The 20,886-nt window shown below is 27.8% G+C and overlaps 2 protein-coding genes across 5 annotated transcripts in view; both read right to left on the reverse strand.

Moving 5' to 3' along the window:
• LOC113378492 (nuclear hormone receptor FTZ-F1) overlaps positions 1–17,158 on the reverse strand; it is a 186,646-nt gene extending 169,488 nt beyond the window's left edge. For both annotated transcript variants that reach the window (XM_026619029.1, XM_026619028.1), the window contains exon 1: positions 16,584–17,158. In XM_026619029.1, coding sequence (XP_026474814.1) covers positions 16,584–16,776 — 193 coding nt within the window. In that variant the 5' untranslated portion in view covers positions 16,777–17,158. The remainder of the gene's footprint in view (positions 1–16,583) is intronic.
• Positions 17,159–18,519: 1,361 nt separating this feature from the next.
• The window catches only part of LOC113378740 (probable medium-chain specific acyl-CoA dehydrogenase, mitochondrial), a 78,808-nt gene continuing 76,441 nt past the window's right edge, over positions 18,520–20,886 (reverse strand). For all 3 annotated transcript variants that reach the window (XM_026619318.1, XM_026619319.1, XM_026619317.1), the window contains 5 exons: positions 20,470–20,550; positions 20,128–20,367; positions 19,897–20,037; positions 19,271–19,460; positions 18,520–18,790 (listed from right to left, as the gene is read on the reverse strand). In XM_026619318.1, the coding sequence (XP_026475103.1) occupies positions 18,558–18,790; positions 19,271–19,460; positions 19,897–20,037; positions 20,128–20,367; positions 20,470–20,550 (885 nt within the window). In that variant the 3' untranslated portion in view covers positions 18,520–18,557. The remainder of the gene's footprint in view (positions 18,791–19,270; positions 19,461–19,896; positions 20,038–20,127; positions 20,368–20,469; positions 20,551–20,886) is intronic.

The raw sequence follows: 20,886 nt of genomic DNA on the forward strand, positions 1-20,886 counted from the left end.
AATTTTGTGTACTGGCGATACTACTCGTCGTGCAACTAAATCAGTACCTTTCGCTATTTAAACTGAAATTTTTGAAGAAACAAACATATTCCCAAAATTCAAATTGTTTAAAATATTTGTCTATGCCGGTATAAAATGAGTAGTTGCAAGTGGCATTCTACCTTAAACAATGTTGCATAAACTTACCGTATTTATGCATAATCAATATGAACTGAGATATTTAGATATTTAGTTAATATTTTTCGAACTGTTTATTTTGAATATACAGTTTTCGACAAAAATTAATTAATGCGATTTTCAGTTGATGTATTTAAAACAAACATATAACATATAGTACATGTAATTCTATTAATTTAATATAATTTATTTAATCAATTTCATTGTAATTCGTGTTCTAAAAAAATGGTTCTAAAAAGAGTGGTGGTCAACGATGTCCAGTACAAAACAAAGAAAGAAATATAAATGTGAATGCGGTGCATGTACTAAAAGCTCTGTTCATTATTTGAAACTTTAATGAAATCTTATCATTGAAAACCGCTTTTCGCAGGCCTATAATATTTTATGTGCATGTCTCTCCACAATGAGAATTTGAATTCGTTTATATGCATTATATTTCATTAAATTGATTTCGTATTTAGTTTAATACGTATGCAAATTACATAATGCAATTGCATATATTACATAATGTACACTTATCCCCCGATTTACACGGAGAATAGGTTCCATAAAAAAAAACTCGAAAAATCACTATAAAATTGCCATTTTTTCAGTTTTCAATATGATGGATAACAAAAACATTGAATAAAAATAAATATTAATACATGTATTTAATATCAAACTTAATAAATAATAATAATAAAAAGAATAGAATAAAAATTATTCTTTCATTATAATTATTTTTTGTATGTTGAAAATGTTGATGTCGATTTATTGAAGCTCTAGTTAGATTTGTGGTTCTATCAACAGTCTTGATTTAATAACATTTTATTTAGAAGAAATTATACTTTTATATTTAATGTAATTACAAGTTGTGAATGATTGATTCGAATAGATTCGCGTTTTTTTGTCTTGTTCACAATGTCACTTGTTTTCTTTGGCAAACATTTATTACAATTATGGAGACGGTTCAAAATTTTAATTTTGGTCTGTAAAGATATTACCTTTCTTTTGCCTTCTGGTTTTTTATTTCTATCTTTTGCAATTGTCGAACTGTAATTTTATTTTATAAATTATAGATTTTGTAAAAAATAAATCTATTATTTGCTCACTTTGAATAAATTTACTCTATTATTTATATAAACACTAATTAACAACAAATGTGCACTTTGTTTTGGTATTTCAAACAAACTAGCTTGTGCACACATAAAATTTAGTTTTGATCATGAAACAGGGAGTATTCCTATTTTATCTACATATTTCCATCGTATACAGTCTATGGACTTTTTTTTTATTTTTTTATTTTTTTACTATGAATTCGTAAATGTAACATACATGTAGTGTTATATTTTGACTGTAAAATAATGAAAATGTTATTGTGAATAGGCAAGTTATAGTTTAGTGTCTATAAATGCAAAACTAACTAGTGGTGTATGACATTGTGCCTTAAGGCAAATTGCTGGAACTTCTCGCAGAGCAGCGAAATTTTCAAGAAATACTAAATGTTTCGATATACAAAAAAAACAACAAACAAAACAAACATTTTTTTCCAAAAGTAATTATTTTGTTAAAACAAGCAGGAAGATTTTTGGATGATTCAAATCAGATGCTTAGTTCTCTCAAAAACTGCCATTTTTTATACATTTAGCTCTGTACATCATTCATTTAGCATTCTATACATCTAGCCATCTTCGAAATGACTGGATCTGCCTTTGCCAAAACTAATCACCTCTTCTCCCAATCATTACAAATTGATTGTTATTGAATGAAATCGGATACTCCGTTCTCTCAAAAAATTGATTTGTATTTTCTGTACTCTTTGCTCCGTATCTCAGTAACGGCTGGACCTGCCTTTGCCAAAAACTAATCAGCACATCTCCCTATCAATAGGAATCGAATGTTTTTTAAACCATTCAAATCGATTAATCCGTGTGTCTGAAAACGTGAAGGATAAAAAGCGGAAACACAAAACACATACACACACAGCCATTTTTTCTGAGGTATGTCAAGATGTCAAACGTGAAGATATGCAAAAATTTTCATTTTCGATTTTCGGCCCATTATTATAACTTACCCTACGGGAAGTTAATAAATTTCGTTAAAAAAATGTATTTTCAAAAACCGTGTAAGATCGAAAACGTGTAAAAAGGATGCCGTGTAAAACGGGAGGCAGGCATATTAAAATTTTCAATTTTGCAAAATAAACCTCTTTTTCATACAATATCTTAACAGCGCAACCTATTATGATATTGACGCAAAACTGTTCGATGAACGCGCCACAGTTAACTGGTTAAAGCATCTCTGGTTAAATATAACATTGTAGCTAAGTATTCTTTGCTTCCAGGTACCAATTTAATACCGTACAATCTCCCATTTTACAGAAATATAGGAAACGATACCTTTCTATATTTATGACGGCACCTTTATTGTACTTCAATGCATAAATAGCAGTCTATAATTCAGCGTTTCATTAATATAGCAAATTTAACGCAAACCTACCCATGAACGTCAATAATGTTTGCAGTGCGCAGAAGGTAATATTAAAAATAATGTACACTTATTATCTAATTAAGAACACACCCACATAATGTCAATTACGGTAAGCTCTTTATAATTAGTACACAACGCGATGAGAACTCGACTAAAATGGAACGAAAGTAAAATGATGTATTAAAGAAATAATATATTAATAGAAAAGGTTTATTAAATTACAAACAACAAGCCGTAATGTCAGATTCTTAGAATCACTCTATAAAGTAATAACATAAAGCTACAACGATTCATTATTATATTCATAGCTTGTTTATAAATTTATAATAAATACGTAATTTAAAATAGTTTTGTACCGAGTAATAGTTTATTATCGTTTGTATCAACTATTATTGAATCAATATTTTAATATTAAACAAACATAAACTTTATTTTTAAATAAAAAATCAATTCGACTTCAATTAAAAGTTTTCAGAATCCTAACTTATAAAAATAACACATAATTAAACAACATATTATTATTCATTTAAAAGAATAATTACCAAAAAAGCAAAAGTAATTTCTTTTTATAAATTCTTGTAAAATTAATAGGAAATCTGTAATCTGTGTACGTAAATCTATAAATTGTAAACAAATTTACAAATATTTGCAAATATTAATTTACAAATATTAATAAAATATTATCACATCTTTAATTATCAATGAAGAATTAATAGCAAAAAAGAATGAATATATATACCGCTTTAATTTAATCGCATCATATCAATTTAGCATCAAAAATATAAATGCATAAAAATATTAATTTAAATTAAGAGTTTCCATATCAATTATATATTTTTTAAACAAAATAATAGTGAAAAAAAAAAGATTCAATAAAAAAAGTTTCTTAAATTTCAATAACGTATAATTATGAAATTATATTTAGGGATAAATGGCCTTTAATTTTTTAGAATATTTATTCCAACTTCGTCTGCGATGTTATTAATTACAAGACAAGTAAAAATAAATTTTATATTGTCTACTTCAATTGGCGATTTTAAGATTAAAATTCGTGTAGTAATGATAATTATATATAATTTTTAAATAAAAAGCTGCATCCCGAAAGACATAAGCAAGTCGGCAAATTTGGACTTCAAGATATGAGTTTTTACAAAAATATCTTTGGATATGGAAATATATATGATGTGTGTGTTTATTAAAAAAAGAAAAAAATCTGTAAGTTCCAATTTTTGTGAACTTTTAACGTTAATTTATTGTTAATGTTGTTATGTAGAACCAGTTGTCACAGCTTTAGAAGGTCCAAATAGTCAAATTTAACTTTAAATTGATTATTTAATAATAATGGAAAAATCATGTAGAGGGGACTGTGTACGGTCGTTCTACTTTTTTTTTTGATCAGCCATAATTTTGTTATGGCTGATCACCAGTTAGCTGGGAGAAAAATAAATTAAATGGTAATTTAAATATTTGGCTACGAAGAAATACTAAAATACTCTCCATAAACAATGGTTTAATCATGAAATCAAATCATACAAGAGAAGGGCGAGGTCACAACCGACCATATCCCCAGGACGTTTGTGACAAGCATAAAAATAGGTTAAAACCGACATGTTTTATAATCATTTTATAACACAATACACAATTTATAAATATAACAATATATAACAAAACATATTTTTTTAAATAGCGTTGACAAGAAATCTTTGTGAAATATTTTTCTTCTTGTATTGATTTTTTCTTTCCCATTCTCTTTAGTATTTTGTCTTTAGTTAAGTTAGATTTTTCTTCATCTGTTTCATCTTTACCTAAAAAGAACAAGACCCACAACCACATGTCACAACCGTAACAAACGCACACTTTTGAAAACAAATCGTGGTTAGGGAGCGTCCTTTAATCACGTGAGTTTTAAAGCAAGTTTTAAATGATTTTTGGACCCCCCTTCCTCTTGGTGATATTTGGTGATAGTCAAAATTACCCCCACTGCCCCACCAAGCATCACGTGTATTTTTAGTTACGCGAAAAAACTGTAAAATTTTTGAATTTTTTTTAATGTTTGAACTTAAAAAAAAAAAATAGTTAGAAAATAAATACACGTGATATCTTACTATACCCCTCCCTCCCCCACGTAATATTTCGTGATTTTTTGTCAAACCCCCCTTCCCCCCTAAAAATCTCACGTGATTAATGGGACGCCCCCTTATAACCGAGCTAAATTATTTACGCAAAAACTAATTGCTGGTAATTAACTACTAATATTCAACTTACGGTAAACTATCTGTAGCAGTTATTATTAAAATAAATCAAACAAAGAAACTTTATTTGACTCTTTAAAAGCAATGCGATCTACAGATCATGTTAGCATAGGGCGCAGACTGAATGCAATAATGAAAACATGTTCAAACAAACATCTTCTACCGTTGGACTCTTCTCTCTCAAAATCAGCGCAGTTCGACTGTTATGGCGACTTGTCACTACCGTTTCCTGGCACAACCGTACCCAGTCTCTCCTAATTCAATAGTAAATTAAAAAAAAAGGCTGGACCAATTACCATATTAAGCTCTGAATATTGAAACCCATCCAAAATTTTTGAAAATTGGAAAGAAATGTTTAACAGAAAATCAACCTTGTCGAAAAACTAATCAATATGATTACGAGTAAAGAATTGAATTGTGTTGAATAAAATATTTTCTTTCTTTCTTTCTGGAAAAAATAATCAACGTTTTTTGAGGTATGCTTCCATTAATTTCTGTTTCAATCGATTCGATGACATTTAATCTCAAAAAAACTATAAATTAGTGAACCAAGTTTTCTTGCAATTTACCCCCCCCCCCCCAAAATCTTATCAAACCTTCTCTATTTGTATCATTGCTTATTACCATATCTGATATAGAACTAAGCTTGTCTGAATTATATTATACATATTTGATAAATTAATGTCAAACACTCTGCGAGATTTAAACAACCGATAATAGCGGCCGACTATTTAATAAGGTAATAACATCGAACCCCCTTCGCGTTGTTAATGCAACCCCCAAAGGTGTAGGATGACGTACTGTGACCCGGATTTTAACACGAGGTATGACGTGAGACTTGACCTGCATAAACATTCCCGAACGCCTTTTGTTTTCAGCCCTGGTTCCGATTTGCGACTACCGACTACCCCATGCACCCCATAATGAAAATGTCGACAAGTGAAAAAAACAACAGAATAATAAAATTATACTTCAATTGCATTGAAATAATCTTATTTTTCAGTTGAATATCAACTCAAAGTTAATTCTATCCTCAAATTCATTTGATCATTTCAGATAAATAATTTTATTACCCTTAGTCTCTATCTATAAATGGTTAATATACAAATTATGCTGAGAGGTTAATAAAAATGTTAATTTTTAGTTAAATGTTAGCTACTTTTGCTCATTTTTTTTATGAAACTATAAAATACTTTTTATTTATTTTACAATACTGACTATAAATGCGCGCTCTTTTGATGGAACTCGACGACACACATTTTACGAAAGGAGCAAAACAATATAATTTTTTTTTTGAGGAGAGCCTTTCAAAGTCGACCGTTATTGAAAATTTTGAATTCATAGTTTAACAAATAATCTTATTTGTAAAAACATAGGATAATTGTGACAATGACAAATAGTATCATTATTTTTAACTGTGGTTCTGGAAACTTTTACGGATCCAAACTTTAAATGAAAAAAAAATAATAAAAATTAATCACAATAAACGAGAAATTGTTATATCTTCACTAAAGCTCTAGGTTGTACTTAAAGCTCATAGTTTTCAAACTAAATGGATTTTTTATTTTCTTAACTTCGTGTAGGGTAAGATATAGTAATCGTCTGAAAATCAAAAATGAAAATTTATGCATATCTTTACATTTCAGAGGTTTCTGTACATTTTGGCATACTTTAAAAAAATGAATGTGTATATGTATGTGTAGATACAATTTTTTGTCCATTTTTTCGGGAGCACAGATCAACCGATTTGTATTATTCAAAAAGCATTCGATTCATATTGATAAGGAGACGTGCTGATTTGATTAATTTTTGAGCAAAGGTTAGTCCAGCTGTTTCCAAGATACGGATCAAAGAGTCCAGAAAATGGAATTTAAGTTTTTGAGAGAACGGAATATCCGATTTGAATGGTTCCAAAAATATTTCACTTGTATTGACGTAATAAAGAACAAAGAACAGAACAAACAAAGACAGGCTCAGTGGTTTCAAAAATCCAGAAAAAAAAACAAAAAAATGTGTTTACACACACACACACACACACTTTTTCCAAATTTAGTCTCATTCGATTCAGAATGGCTTGAAACGTCGAGAAAACATAAAATTAAAGTTAAAAATATCATTAGACATATGGACATAAAATTATCAAATATTTTATTGGTGTTTTAATAATAAGTACCAATTTTGTTTTCATTTTCCGTAACAATATTTATAATGTTTACAGTTAATTAATTAATTCAAAAAGATGTCCTCTACATTTTCTACAGTTTGAATCAACCGGCTTGAATGGGTATCGAAAACTTTCAAAAAATTTCAAAATTTTTCAAAATAAATCCAAATTTTCAAAAACTTACAATTTTCAAAAAATATCAAAAATTTTCAATTTTCAAATATCAAATATCAATTAATTTCACAATTTTCAATAAAAAACATAATTTTCAAAAAAATCGACATATTGATATGTATAGAAATATATATGCAATATGTATTATTAAAGCATATGGACACATTTTCGAAAATTCCAAAGCATTACAATTTTTATAAGAAATACTTTTTACAAATTCATGCCTTTCACTTTCCATTTAAGAGGAAAATTCATAACTACCCTTCAAAATGACTTACTGGCTTTCTGACTACTTTACAGCCCCCAACGTTGACGCAATAAAACTTTACTACTCGTACCTTTGCTGTATCTAATACAAAATCTAGTACTTTATGCGAACTTGATCGATGTATGACACAGAATGCAAAAAATGTATTTATGTCATATGCATATGTTAGACGTTTAAAAGAAAATTAAAGAAAATATGAAAAGGTTTAATTATGGCTTTGAAAATTACATTAAAAAACCATTAAACTGAAAAGCAACAGAAAAAAGATACGTATTTTGAAATAAGTAAGCGCGGTATTGTTGATTTATACAGAATTAAAAGAAAAGGTATTGAATCATATTAGAAAACTAATTTATTCCTAAAATCATCTATATTATTAATAAATGAATAATAACAAATAAATTACGTATTCACAAATAAATACTCTGGATGCTTTGAAGAGTTGCTCATAATTTGCAACAAAATAAATAACGAATTTCGCTCACTAAATAATCATTAGTAAGTCGACTACAAATTCATCACTTGTGCAAATGATTAATAATAAATAGAAATTAATAATAGTGTTTTATATATAATGAAAAAAAATCAGTTATAATCCAAGAAAAATGCATGCAACGATGATTTTATATAAATGATGCGTGAATTAAAAAGCAAAAAATAGAATGGTGCAACAAATTAAAGATGATTGCAAATTATTAATCGAATCTTTTATTTTTGTCTCAAAATATGAAAAAAAATATTTTATTCGTATGCTGAATATTCAAACTGCTTATTTTATTTTCTATATGAAAATTTTCTAATAACGATCAAAAATAAAAGTTGAATTTTGTATCAAATTAAATATAATAATAATGATAAACTTGAAGAATTAGGAATGTGTCTTAATAGTATTGAGAACAAATAAAAAAGATTAATATATATATTTACTGATATATTCATAAGTTTATTAAACTAAATAATGTATATCAAATCTTTACTTTATAAATAATAAGCACAATAAATAAAATTATTAGAAATTATTATTAAATTGGTCATTATGTATCAAAAGAGCAAAAATGTTAGAACACCATTGCAAAAAAGAAGGAAGCGAATTTAAAATTATTTATGAAACATCGCTACTAAATTTTCATTATCTTTTATTATTATTAAAAAATTGTTATTGTACATATTAAATAAATAATAAATATTATTCAACATATTAAATCCTAGGTATGGGTCGTGTAATTAAGTAATTTGTATCTGACGGGTGGTTGGCAGGAAAATTGGGGACAAACAAGTAGGCTAGTGGGCCAAACTGTAGGGCAGAGGGAAAATGTAATACATATATAACATATGTAACAAGTTTTATTAAAAGTGGTTTATCAAATATCTAAGCTGAATGAAGAAATTCTTTATAAATATCATTTACTGACAATTTTTAAATTTTAATGAGTTGGAGATGTGTGAAAATCTAGCTCCCAGCCGAATGATCTAGTCAACTAGATCATTAAGTCCACATATCCACTAAATATAAAAAAATGTTTTTAATTCTATCTTTATAAAACAATCATTATATATAACTTCAAATTAAAACATTATAACAATAACTTGAAACTTGTTAATAATACATCAGTAAAAGATGCTTGCCAAAAATCACATTTCACAAAATTTTAATCCATTACTGGTTTAGAAAATGAAGTTTTGTCAGTTGAACCAAGCTATTAAAAGTCTTAAAAAATGTGGATCTGATATAACTGTAATTAGAAATTTATACGATTTTTTTTAAATAATATTGGCTTTATTATAATCTTATCATAATTGTTTATAAAATTTTATAATTTGACTGCTATTTATAATATCAGTACATAAAAGAGCCTTAAAATGTATTAAATTTTCTGGCTAAAGAAAGGAAGTACAAAATTCTTCTAAGCTGACATAACCGTAAATAGAAATTTACACGATTTTTTTTAAATAATATTAGCTTTATTATAATATTAACATAATTGTTTATAAAATTTTATAATTTGATTGCTATTTATAATATCAGTACATAAAACTGCCTTAAAATTTATTAAATTTTCTGGCTAAAGAGAGGAAGTACAAAATTCTTCTAAGTAAGCATTGAGAATATTTGGAAGCAATAACTCACACTCTTGACATTATTATTAAAAACTAGAGGTGCATGGCATCGTGCCTTAAAGCAAATTGCTCGAACTTCCTGTATTGCAAATTAAAAAATTTAAAAGCTTTGAAAATTTTTGAAAACATTGAAAGAAATAGATGTTTAAGAATTTTAAAGCATTTTTAGCCTGCAGTCAAACGGTTAAACATTATAAATATTGGTACGGATCCCATATAAGCGGGAAAAAAATTGTACTTATTATGAAAATCTAATAAGTCTAATAATCATTTTTTACCGCCAAATGCTGTATTTTTTTACTTTTTATTGGATCTTCGAAACCTTTTTTTTTTTTTTTTATTAGTTTATAATTTCATTAAATTACTCTTTCTTCTTCCTATTTTATATATTCTATCCTATTCTATGTACTCTTCAACGCAACTTCATTCTTCTTTTTTTTTTTCTTCTTTTATTATCTATCATTATATCTTCTATCTTCTTACGTCTTCATTACTTCTATTCTTACTTCTATTACTTCTATTCAATTTAATTTTTTATTTTCAAACCCTTTTATACGTGATTGAACTGTTTTTAATACTACTTTAAACTATTTTTAACATTATTTCAAACTATTTTCAACATTATTTCAAACTATTTTTAATAGTATTTCTATATTATGCCGGGGATTCGAACTCCGAACCTTCGGCGTGTGAATCGGAAACGCTACACATGAGCTAATTCCGCCACAATTTGGACCTGCCTTCTCAAAAATTTAATCAATTCTTCATTTAGTCAATACAAGTAAAATGTTTTTTGAATGATTAAATTTGGACGCTCCTTTCTTTCAAAAACTGAATTACCAATTTTAGTACTTTTTGTCCCGTATCTTCGAAGCGGCTAGACCTGCCATGACCAAAAACTAACCAGCACATCTCTTATCAATACCAATCGAATCGAATCATTCAAATCGATTGATTCTTGTTCTCAAAATCGTCGACGAAAAATTGTATTGTAAGATGTTCTGAAATGTTTTAAAACGGAAAGATATATAAAAATTTTCATTTTTTTTCGATTACTAAAACTTACCTTGCGGGAAGTTAATATACTAATATAAATTATTTAATAGTCTAATATGTATATGTTCCTTTTCAATCTTTATACGCGACATACCAACATCTAAAATATCATTATTTATGTCGTTTGTTATCATTACTGCGATTAATATTATGTACATAATTCGTGTTTATCTAAATGTCACGTGTGCTTGTGTACACAAAAAACGTTTTTATTTACGATTAGCCTAGGTTAAAAAATACGTCACATTTGGGATGTTTTCATAGATTTGCTAAAATGAATCTTTACATGTCAGAATATAATTCATGCTTATTTTTGATTACGTATTGTCTGATTTAGTCGTTGATAGGGAATAGTAATTTTGTCATTGCTCCCAAGAATAAATAAACTGTGCTTTAGGACGAAGCACTAAGATCCAATTTGACTTTGAGCAATTATATTGTGAAAACGAAACCAATCATGTCAATACAAATAATACATATCAAACAAACAATATCTGACTATGTTCAGTGAAACTAATTCAACATTATAAAAATGTTTTTTTTTCGCTGTTTTTCAAAAATTTGTAACGTGGTCCTTTTTACCCCATGGACGAGGTAAATTGAAACGGCCGAGGGGCAAACAGGTCCAATGTTGTATCTTAATTTTAAAGGGATTTCACAAAATAATAGCCCCATTATTCGACTAGTGCGAAATATAAATTTTATGGGTGCATTTTTCACACTGTAAATAACCTTGATCTAGCATTTAGTCAGAAATATTCGTCAGCAGAGTTGGAATAACCATTCATTTACTTTATCTTTTGTAAAAATGCATTTTTCTTAACTTAATTTATTTTTTTATTTGCTATTTTGTATTTTTTACACCTTTTCCAGGGTAAATGCTCAGTTGGTCCTTTTTACCCCACCCAGGTATAAGCTTTTATAGAGGTAATATAAAAGAAAGTTTTGAATCTAACTTAAAATTAACAAAACAACTTATAAAACAATTAAATAACAGATACTTAAAAATTATATTACTCATTTTGACCACGAAAATGCTTTAGTCATATCCATCGCTGAATCTTCGAATACCAAGAGAAGATTGAAGAAAAAACAACCAATTGATTTACTATAAGTAATTAAGGGTCTCATTGGAGAGTTTCCTAAACAAACCATATGTATGAACTAAAACATTTTAGTTCAAGTAGATCTCAATAGCCTTTAGCATACTTAAATTCTGATTGCAATTTAATTGTATATAAAAAAATATTTTAAGGTCTCGCAAACTAAACAATAGTGCTCACAATCAAAACAAATAAGAAAAGAAAATACGAAATATCAAAAAAAACGTAAGAAAATACTTTTGTTATGGATGTTCAAACATTGCAGTTTTGCTCTCGATATTAATATCGTTAGAATCAAGATGATGGCAGGTTAATACATCTTTTTCCCTCTATTGTCAAATATTGTTTTAAACATTTTTCCTGATAAAGATTGAAATAACTTTGCCTTCCCTATACACACAATGGAAGTTCTGAGTTCGAATCTACATCAAGAATTTGAAAAATATTTAGTAGTTAATTTAAAATTTTAACAAAATTATGAATTGTAATAATAAGTATGTAAAAATGTATGTAAAAATAAACAGAATGTATAAAAATTAGAGAATTAGAATTAAAATGAATTCAAGTAAGAAGAGTTTAGACGATGAAATGAGATGTATAGTAGAGTGTTTAGAAGATGAAATAAGAAGATACTAAAAGAAGAAGAAAGAAGAATGAAGATAAGTATAGAAAGAATTGAGTTATATGAATTAGATAGTATGAAATTGAAGATTGTATAGGATATATGATTGTATAGAATGATGTAGGTGGCTAAATGCTCGAGTAAGTGAGGCCAATAAAAATAAAATAAACTAAGTCATTACTAATAAGAAATTATTTATGAGTAAATAGTTGAGATTATATCATTATCAATAAAATATTGTTAATATTATAACAAATGGGAAAACAACTATTGAGTTGTTTTTTTCAACATGTTCATTTAGTATACAATGTCCCTTTACGGCTGACAATTGTAAATTCCCCAAATTTAAATGTTCTTAACTGAACATTTGTAAATAAAATAGAGAATAAAAAAAGGAATAAAAAATCCTTAACTTAACTGGTGTTTAGTTTTAACCCCCTAAAATTAAATGAAGAGTGGAAAGACATTAGCGAATGTGCCGATTTTTCTTCAATAATCGAGTTTGACATACATCAACAAGCACCCTGACTACAAATACCAAGCAATATAAGACATCCAATAGATTATGTTACTTTATATTTTACAAATAAATTGTTAGACAATATAATAAAAAAATAAACCATTATGACAGCAAAAAAATGACCAAATATACTGACTAATCAGTGGCATATTCTAAATTCTAAAAGAAAAAGGGATTGTATTGTCTGTTCTGAGAGAAAAGCACCAGGAGGAAGGCGGCGAACAACATTTTATTGTAAAACATGTCAAAATCAACCAGCTATGCATTTTGGAAATTGTTTTGAACGTCACCATTCTTTATAAAACTATCAAAAATAAATTAATATTATAAATGTATGTCCTTCAATGACCACAATTTTTTTATCAAACAAATTGCATAACATACACGATGAAATCAAGTTTACAGCCGGTAAAGTAGATTGTTTTGAAAAAGGTGCCGTCCCGAAAATGTTAAACGAAAAAATACAGAAAAAAATTATGTATAAGACAATGTAAAAATTTTAAATATTAATTATTTACAAATGTTGTTTTTCAGTAGGATAAGACAAAAATTGTAAGCAATTTAGTACTTGACTCGATGTTTAATAAAATAAAAAGTAAAAGTGCGTTAAAAGTACGTAAAAAGTTTCAACCCTATGACAATATAAGGCCTATTCACCTACGCACGCTGTGCCGCCCGACTTGGCCTACTGACTGAAGGAATCGGGCCACAGTATCGTGCATACACAATAAGCGGCTCTGGGACAACAAACGATGCTGATCGCATTAGAAGTCTGACAACACCGTCTACACGCGACGATAAAAACACGAGACGACTTTAAACGGACGTCAATGTTAAAACGGTACGACGATGCGCTTATGTTTTGGAAATTAAAATATATTTTGGAAATTAGTTGTGCATGGCATCGTGCCTTAAGGCAAATTGTTGATCGTAATTTAAATTGTTTAAAAACTTTACATCTTTTTGAAAACTTAAAAAAAAATTCTTTTCTTGTTTTTTTTGAAACATTTGATTTTTTTTTATAATTCAATTTTTTGAAAATTTAGATTTTTTTCAAAGCAGTTACGATGCGTAGCTGATTTAGAGACAAAATCTCGGAGCGCGTAAGCGCCGCGTCGCTGTCTAACGGTTAAACATTATAAATCTTGGTACGGAACCCATATAAATGTAAATAGACTTATTAGAATTTCTATAAAATATCTGAAAATTTGATACCCATGTCTAATAATCATGTTTGCTTTTTTTATTGGATCTCCAAAACCGCTAGACCTGCATTCCCAAAAATGTTAAAAGTTCTTCATTTCGTCAATACAAATAAAATGATCCATTCTCGCAAAAACTAAACTACCATTTTTGCCTCTTTTTGCCCCGTATCTTAGAAACGGTTAAACCTGCCTTGGCCAAAAACTAATCAACACGTCTCCATATCAATAGAAATCGAATAATTTTGAATAATTTAAATCGGTTGATCCGTGTTCTTGAAATAGTCGACGAAAAATTGTATCCGCACATCACACACGAACACAAGCACACGCGCGCACATACACACACAGCCATCCTTTTTTTCTAAGGTATGCAAAAATGTCCAGAATGGTTTCAAACGTGAAGACATAAGAATTTTCATTTTCGATTTTTTAGCGATTACTATAACTTACCCTACGGAAAGTTAATTAGGCATTATTAATCATAATCGAACGTCGAAGACGTATTGAGTATTATGATGTAAATATCTAAATCTATATCTAAAAGTCTAATACTATTTTATATTATAGAAAAACCTTGGATCATTGGAATCAACACTTTAAGGAAATTATTGTTAAATTATTGTTATTACGATACTTCTTTTTTTTTAACGATAATATTTCGGAATATGATAAATTTAAAATTATCAATAAATTTATTTTCTAAATAGGAATTTTTATCTTTCCTATGAGAATAATTTACTCAAGAAACCCATGCTCACAAATCAGTCTGATATATGAACTGCATTACATAAAAAAAGTAATTTACGTGTATGTATATATACTCCAGTTAATTTAAAAAAATAAAATATTAACTAGTACATACGGAAAGCCTAATTTTTATGTCACAAATTTATTCAATTAGATTCAAATAATTTCAATTGGATTCAAATTTATCAGAGTTAATATCTATAATCTGTATGAGATGTATAAAGGAAAGTGGTATTAAATAAAATACATTCATTTAAGATCTTATTTTAACAATCAAGTCTTCAAAAAATTAATAAATCAGTAACGTTTTGAACTAAAACGTTTTTTTTTTCTCATTTATAGCATAAATAAATTCAAAATCAGAATTTTGCATTCTTATAAGAATGTAAAAAATACGAAATATTAGCCATCAAATTTAGTTACTATTATGAATATCAATAGTAATTAATACAATTTCTTTTTTAAATAAATATTTATTTAAATTATATTTTTAAATTCCCGTAAGTTATAGTAATCGCAAAAAAATGGAAAATAAATTTTTAACTTCCCATAGGGTAAGATATAGTAATCGCAAAAAAATCGAAAATGAAAATTTTTATATATTTTTACGTTTCAGAGGTTTCTGAACATTTTGACATTCCTTAGAAAAAATTGATGTATCCGTGTGTGTGTGTGCGGATACAAATTTTCGTCGACGACTTCGCGAACACGGTTCAACCGATTTCAATTATTCAAAAAACATTCAATTGCTGTTGATAAGGAGACGTGCTGATTAGTTTTTAGTAAAGACAGGTCCAGCCGTTTCGAAGATACGGGGCAAAAAGTGCCACAAAATTTTATTAGTTTTTGAGAGAAGGGAGCATCCGATTTGAATGATTCAAAAAACATTTTATTTGTACTGACGAAACGAAGAACTGATTGAATTTTTTGTGAAGGCATATTCAGCGGTTTTGGAGATCAATTGAAAAAATTGATGTTTCATCTCTAAAACAGTTAAGCAGCACGATTGATTCGAAAAAAAATCAAAATATTCAAATCATTTCAAAATATAAAAAAAATCAAATTTTTTAAAAAAGTCAAACATTTTTAAAAATGTCAAAAATCTATTTTTTGAGGCGCGATGCCATGCAGCACTAATTTCTATATTTATTAATAAAAAATCCATCAAAATAAAATGCAGATTACAATTTGAACTGGTTCTTAATGACGCACTTGCTATGTTGTTTGGACACAAAACAACACGAGCGACATAAATCGATGTTGCCAAATTATATCATTCAGACAGGTATCTTTCAATAAGAATCTTATAAAAAAAACATTGTTATGCGCTATGATTATTGCACATGGCATATTACGTAGCTTAATGGAAAATACGATTATCAAAGAAAAAACGAGCGTGACAGATATATGCATGGGAGAGGTTATGTTATTAAATTCCAAAAGGAAAATACATAACAATGCTAGCAAGTGTGACATTAACAACGGGAATATTGTTAATGTGTATTTTTGAACGAGTATTTTATTATGAACTGCCATAAAATAAAATTAATTTGGGTAATTTTATGGGCAACGCAATAAAAATAATATAGCGACAGGTCGTATTATGCATTTAGATAGATTTGTATCGGAGTAGTCCCCCCGCTTCCCCCTCCCCCTTCGAATGTGACAGTAGACTGACAGCGGCAGCGTGATGACATTAATGACATACCTGTCGAGCTCTCCTCGAATGCCATTTTTATTTCTAAGTCTGCCTGGTCCGGGACCCCGTCTCCCAAAAGGGGATCTACGGCCGATATCGAGGTCTCATCGGAGGCTACCGTCACCGCAGCCCCAGCGTCTTGCTGACTTGTGGAACTGGCGACAGAGTTCGGAACGCTCATTCCTTTAGCCTCCTCATGCATATTTCACACAATTATAAACACCACGCACTTTGTTCATTAAATCCAGCTCTTTGATACAACTACAGATGTATTATGAAGTTTTTTGTGCCAAGGTCCTTTACAAAAATATTATGTGTTATATAAAAATGAACGTTTTGGAAAAGTAGGTCTGTAGGCCACTCACTTACACTTTACATACATGACTACAAAGTCAAGCCAGCGACTGCGAGCATGAGCTGACATTGGGATAGTTGTGTGTGTGCTATATAAATATATGTCATGTTATACAAGCTACATCACAGGATTTTAGGATAACCTAATAAAAAATTTAATTCGAAATTCTAAATAAATACAATTTATTTAAATCTATATCGATAATCAATCACTTGAATGACAAATGTTAAATATATTTTCATTATTTAGTTCTATGCGTAACGTTGACCCATTTATTGTTGGAGCAGTCATGGAGATGCGCACAGTTTTCGAACTTTCATTGTGATTATACTTACATTATTTATTTAATTCATGAATTACTTGAAAATGATTTAATGTGTACTTACATAATTACGCACAATTATGCAATACTTTCTCACGAACATTGAAATGTAGGTCAAGAGTTACTGTCATTTGAGCAATATTAAAAAAAACTGTTTGCTCCTTATGTAACTATTTTCCTTAAATTATTCTTTGGATTAGCATTTTCTTAGGATTTGTTTTACACTAGGATTGCAAAAAAAATTGGCTGACCTCATTAAATATGTTATATAGGACAATGCAATGATTTTGAAATATGGCGGGAATTAATATGATTTGTGTAAAATGATTCATTTAAAACTTAATATCTACTTTCTTTTATAAGGTTCGTTAAATTTAATCAGTTTTCATGTGTTTAGTAATGAAATAATATCATCTTAACCATTTACGGCTAAACAGATTTCTATATGATTTTGAGGTTATGTACAGAAAATTTGTTTAGTTCATCACAAACTAAAGACATAAAATAATAGAAAATATGTTAAAAATCAGGGATTCTAATATTTAACTTGATTCTGACAAAACTTGATCTAAACGAAAAATTTCATTTCATTTCGAAATTTTCATTAATCCGTTAATGTTTTATTTATATACATTATTATATATTAGATATATATATATATATATATATATATATAAGATATGTATAAGATAAGATATATATATCCAGCTCTATAACATCTATATATATATATATATATATATATAAACATATATAATTGTAGAGTCTTGAATTTGTAAATATTTTGTAGAGCTTCGAACTAAGAATCCAAAATTTTTGGATTCTTTGTTCGAAGCTCTACAAGAAATATATATATCTCGACAGCTATTTAGACGTTGAATATATGTATATAATAGTCAAAAAACAAACAATAACTAAATAAATAAAAATATTTTTTTTTTTTTTGACTTTTTGGCTGAAATCGAACAAAAAAAATTAAGATAATATATATATATATATATATATATATATATATTAACTTAATATATATATATATATATATATATATATATATATATATATATATATATCTTTAATCACTTTCGTTTTCCTTTGTACCGTTGTTGTTTATAATAGCAATAAAATAAAGAAATGCATTCAACGCTTTTAAAAGAAAACTTATAAACCGTTACGAAAACAAGTACTGTAAAATTCAAATATAAAATTTTATTTCTATATAGTAGCAAATACACATTATTAAAAAATATTATAAATTTATATCTTAGCCTATCATATCATACATGTAATAATACAACAATATATTTGATTATAGCATTTTCTTTGCTCTATCAATAATCTCTCTGGAAATGATCAGTCTTTGAATTTGCGAAGTTCCTTCATAGATTTGATAAATCTTTGCATCTCTCATAAGTTTTTCTACTGGATATTCACTATTGAAACCATTACCACCAAAAACTTGAACGGCATCTGTTGCACACTTATTTGCCACATCTGCTGCATAACATTTAGCTACGGAAGCATATAATGTATTCTTGCGCCCTATATCAAACAAAAATTATAAAATATTATTATAAATTATAAAAATGTTCTATTACAACTTGTTCAAACAGTAATGAAAAAATAAATAAATAATTATATTCCAAATTTTTCAAGTAATTTCAAAATATACTATCCCTATTAAGTTATTAATTTTAATTAAGAATTTGAGAAGAGCTGAGTTTGATTCTGAATGATAACAGCTTTAAAAAATATAAATAAGAGTATAAAAGCGATAGTTTGGTAGGTAGCAATCATAACACATTTATTTTGATTTTTTTCAAATGCTTCAAAAACCGATATTATTATCTATATTTTAATGTCCTATGATTTGGGGCATTTATCCAATAAAAAACCAATAGACTTAAAAAAACATTATGAATTCAGTTAATTAATTTTGAGGAGAGTTATTTGCTCTTACTAATTTTGTCAGACAAAAAAACTGAAAATACTTAAAATCTTATTAGATACTTTTATAATGACCTTGATCGACTTCCCAGGCAGATTTCATCCAGGCCAAACGTGCAGTTTCTACTCCAATTGCCATATCAGCTAACATAAAGCTCACAGCTTGATGACTGGCGATGGGAACACCAAATGTTTTGCGTTCAATTGAATATTTCGAAGCTTCATCTAAACATCTTTGTGCCAAACCTGTTGCTCCTGCAGCAACCTGTAATAACCAAAATTAGCATAATGTACAATTGATTTTTATTTAGACATTATTGGGCAACAATGCTATTTAAATGTATACTAAATCATCTCAAAATGTTAAATATCATTCAATTTTGAATATCGTTCAGGAATATAAATCAAGCCAATAAATTATTGCTTTTAGCTCATAAAAGAAAAATTATTGCATACCTATAGAAATTTGGTATCATAAACCCATCTTACATATGAAATCAGTGTTAGGACAGAATGAAAATGTTGCATTTTAATATTGTAATGTAGAATAGATTGTTAATAAACTTTATAACTTTGTAACTTTCTATAACTATTTATTATTTTTTAAATTAATTTAACATTATCAAAAAAGCACATATAAGCTAAAGAATTTACTCATAATTGACTTTATTTATTAAAAGTTAAATAAAATAAATGCATACCGGTGGCCGAGTTTTATCAAAAGCGCCCATCGCTATTTTAAATCCTTGTCCTTCTCCTAATAATACATTTTCTTCTGGTACCACAACATCTTCAAAAGTAATTCCTCTAGTATCACTTGCTCTTTGTCCCATGTTGAGCTCCTGCAAAATTGTAATGCCAATTAATAAGAAAATATTACCTTACTTTCAATATTATAAAAATAAATATTTTATTATAGTTTTGCTACTCACCTTACGACCTGGAGTAAGTCCTGGTGTATCGCGTTCAACAATAAAACCTGTGAATGCTTTATTGGCTGGGGCTTTAGGATCAGGGTCTGATCTTGCTAATACAAAATACCAATTTGCAACACCCCCATTCGTGATCCACATTTTTTGACCGTTAATTACCCATTGGTTTCCCTTTTTCACAGCTTTTGTTTTCACGCCATTGACATCAGATCCTGCACCAGGTTCGGTAACACAGTAAGCCTACAATTAAAGATTATTTGTAACTTATATTAAATAATAACTTAATAATTTATAATTATTTATTAAATATTAGAAACTGTTTAGTTTAAAATAATTACTTACAGCTACAAGTGGTTCATCAATAAGTCTACCTAAGTATTTCTTTTGTTGTTCTTTATTTCCAGCAATTACAACCGGCATTTGCTGTAATAAATGATTTCATATGTTAATAATAAATTAATGTGATCAAATCAAACAAAAATAAAAGCATTTTTTTCTTTATGAGTGCAGATATTGATGCAAAAAAAATTAAATAAAAATATCTACATATTCACAACTTTGTAACAAAACACAAGGGTAAATTAATATTTTTGAATTAATTCTTTACTTTTTTGTCATATATCTAACCCAAAATAAATTCATTTTAAACTCCATTTTATATTTTATGAGGAGTTTAATAATATTTGGAACAAACAAATATATTCAAAACAAAGTTGCTCAATATATTTTAATAAAAATATTTTATCCTTAAGTTTTGGA

Source organism: Ctenocephalides felis, unplaced genomic scaffold (genome assembly GCF_003426905.1).
Source record: "Ctenocephalides felis isolate EL2017-DRISC unplaced genomic scaffold, ASM342690v1 CF-g0.4_SCAFFOLD_01886, whole genome shotgun sequence".
Taxonomy (NCBI): Eukaryota; Metazoa; Arthropoda; class Insecta; order Siphonaptera; family Pulicidae; genus Ctenocephalides; species Ctenocephalides felis.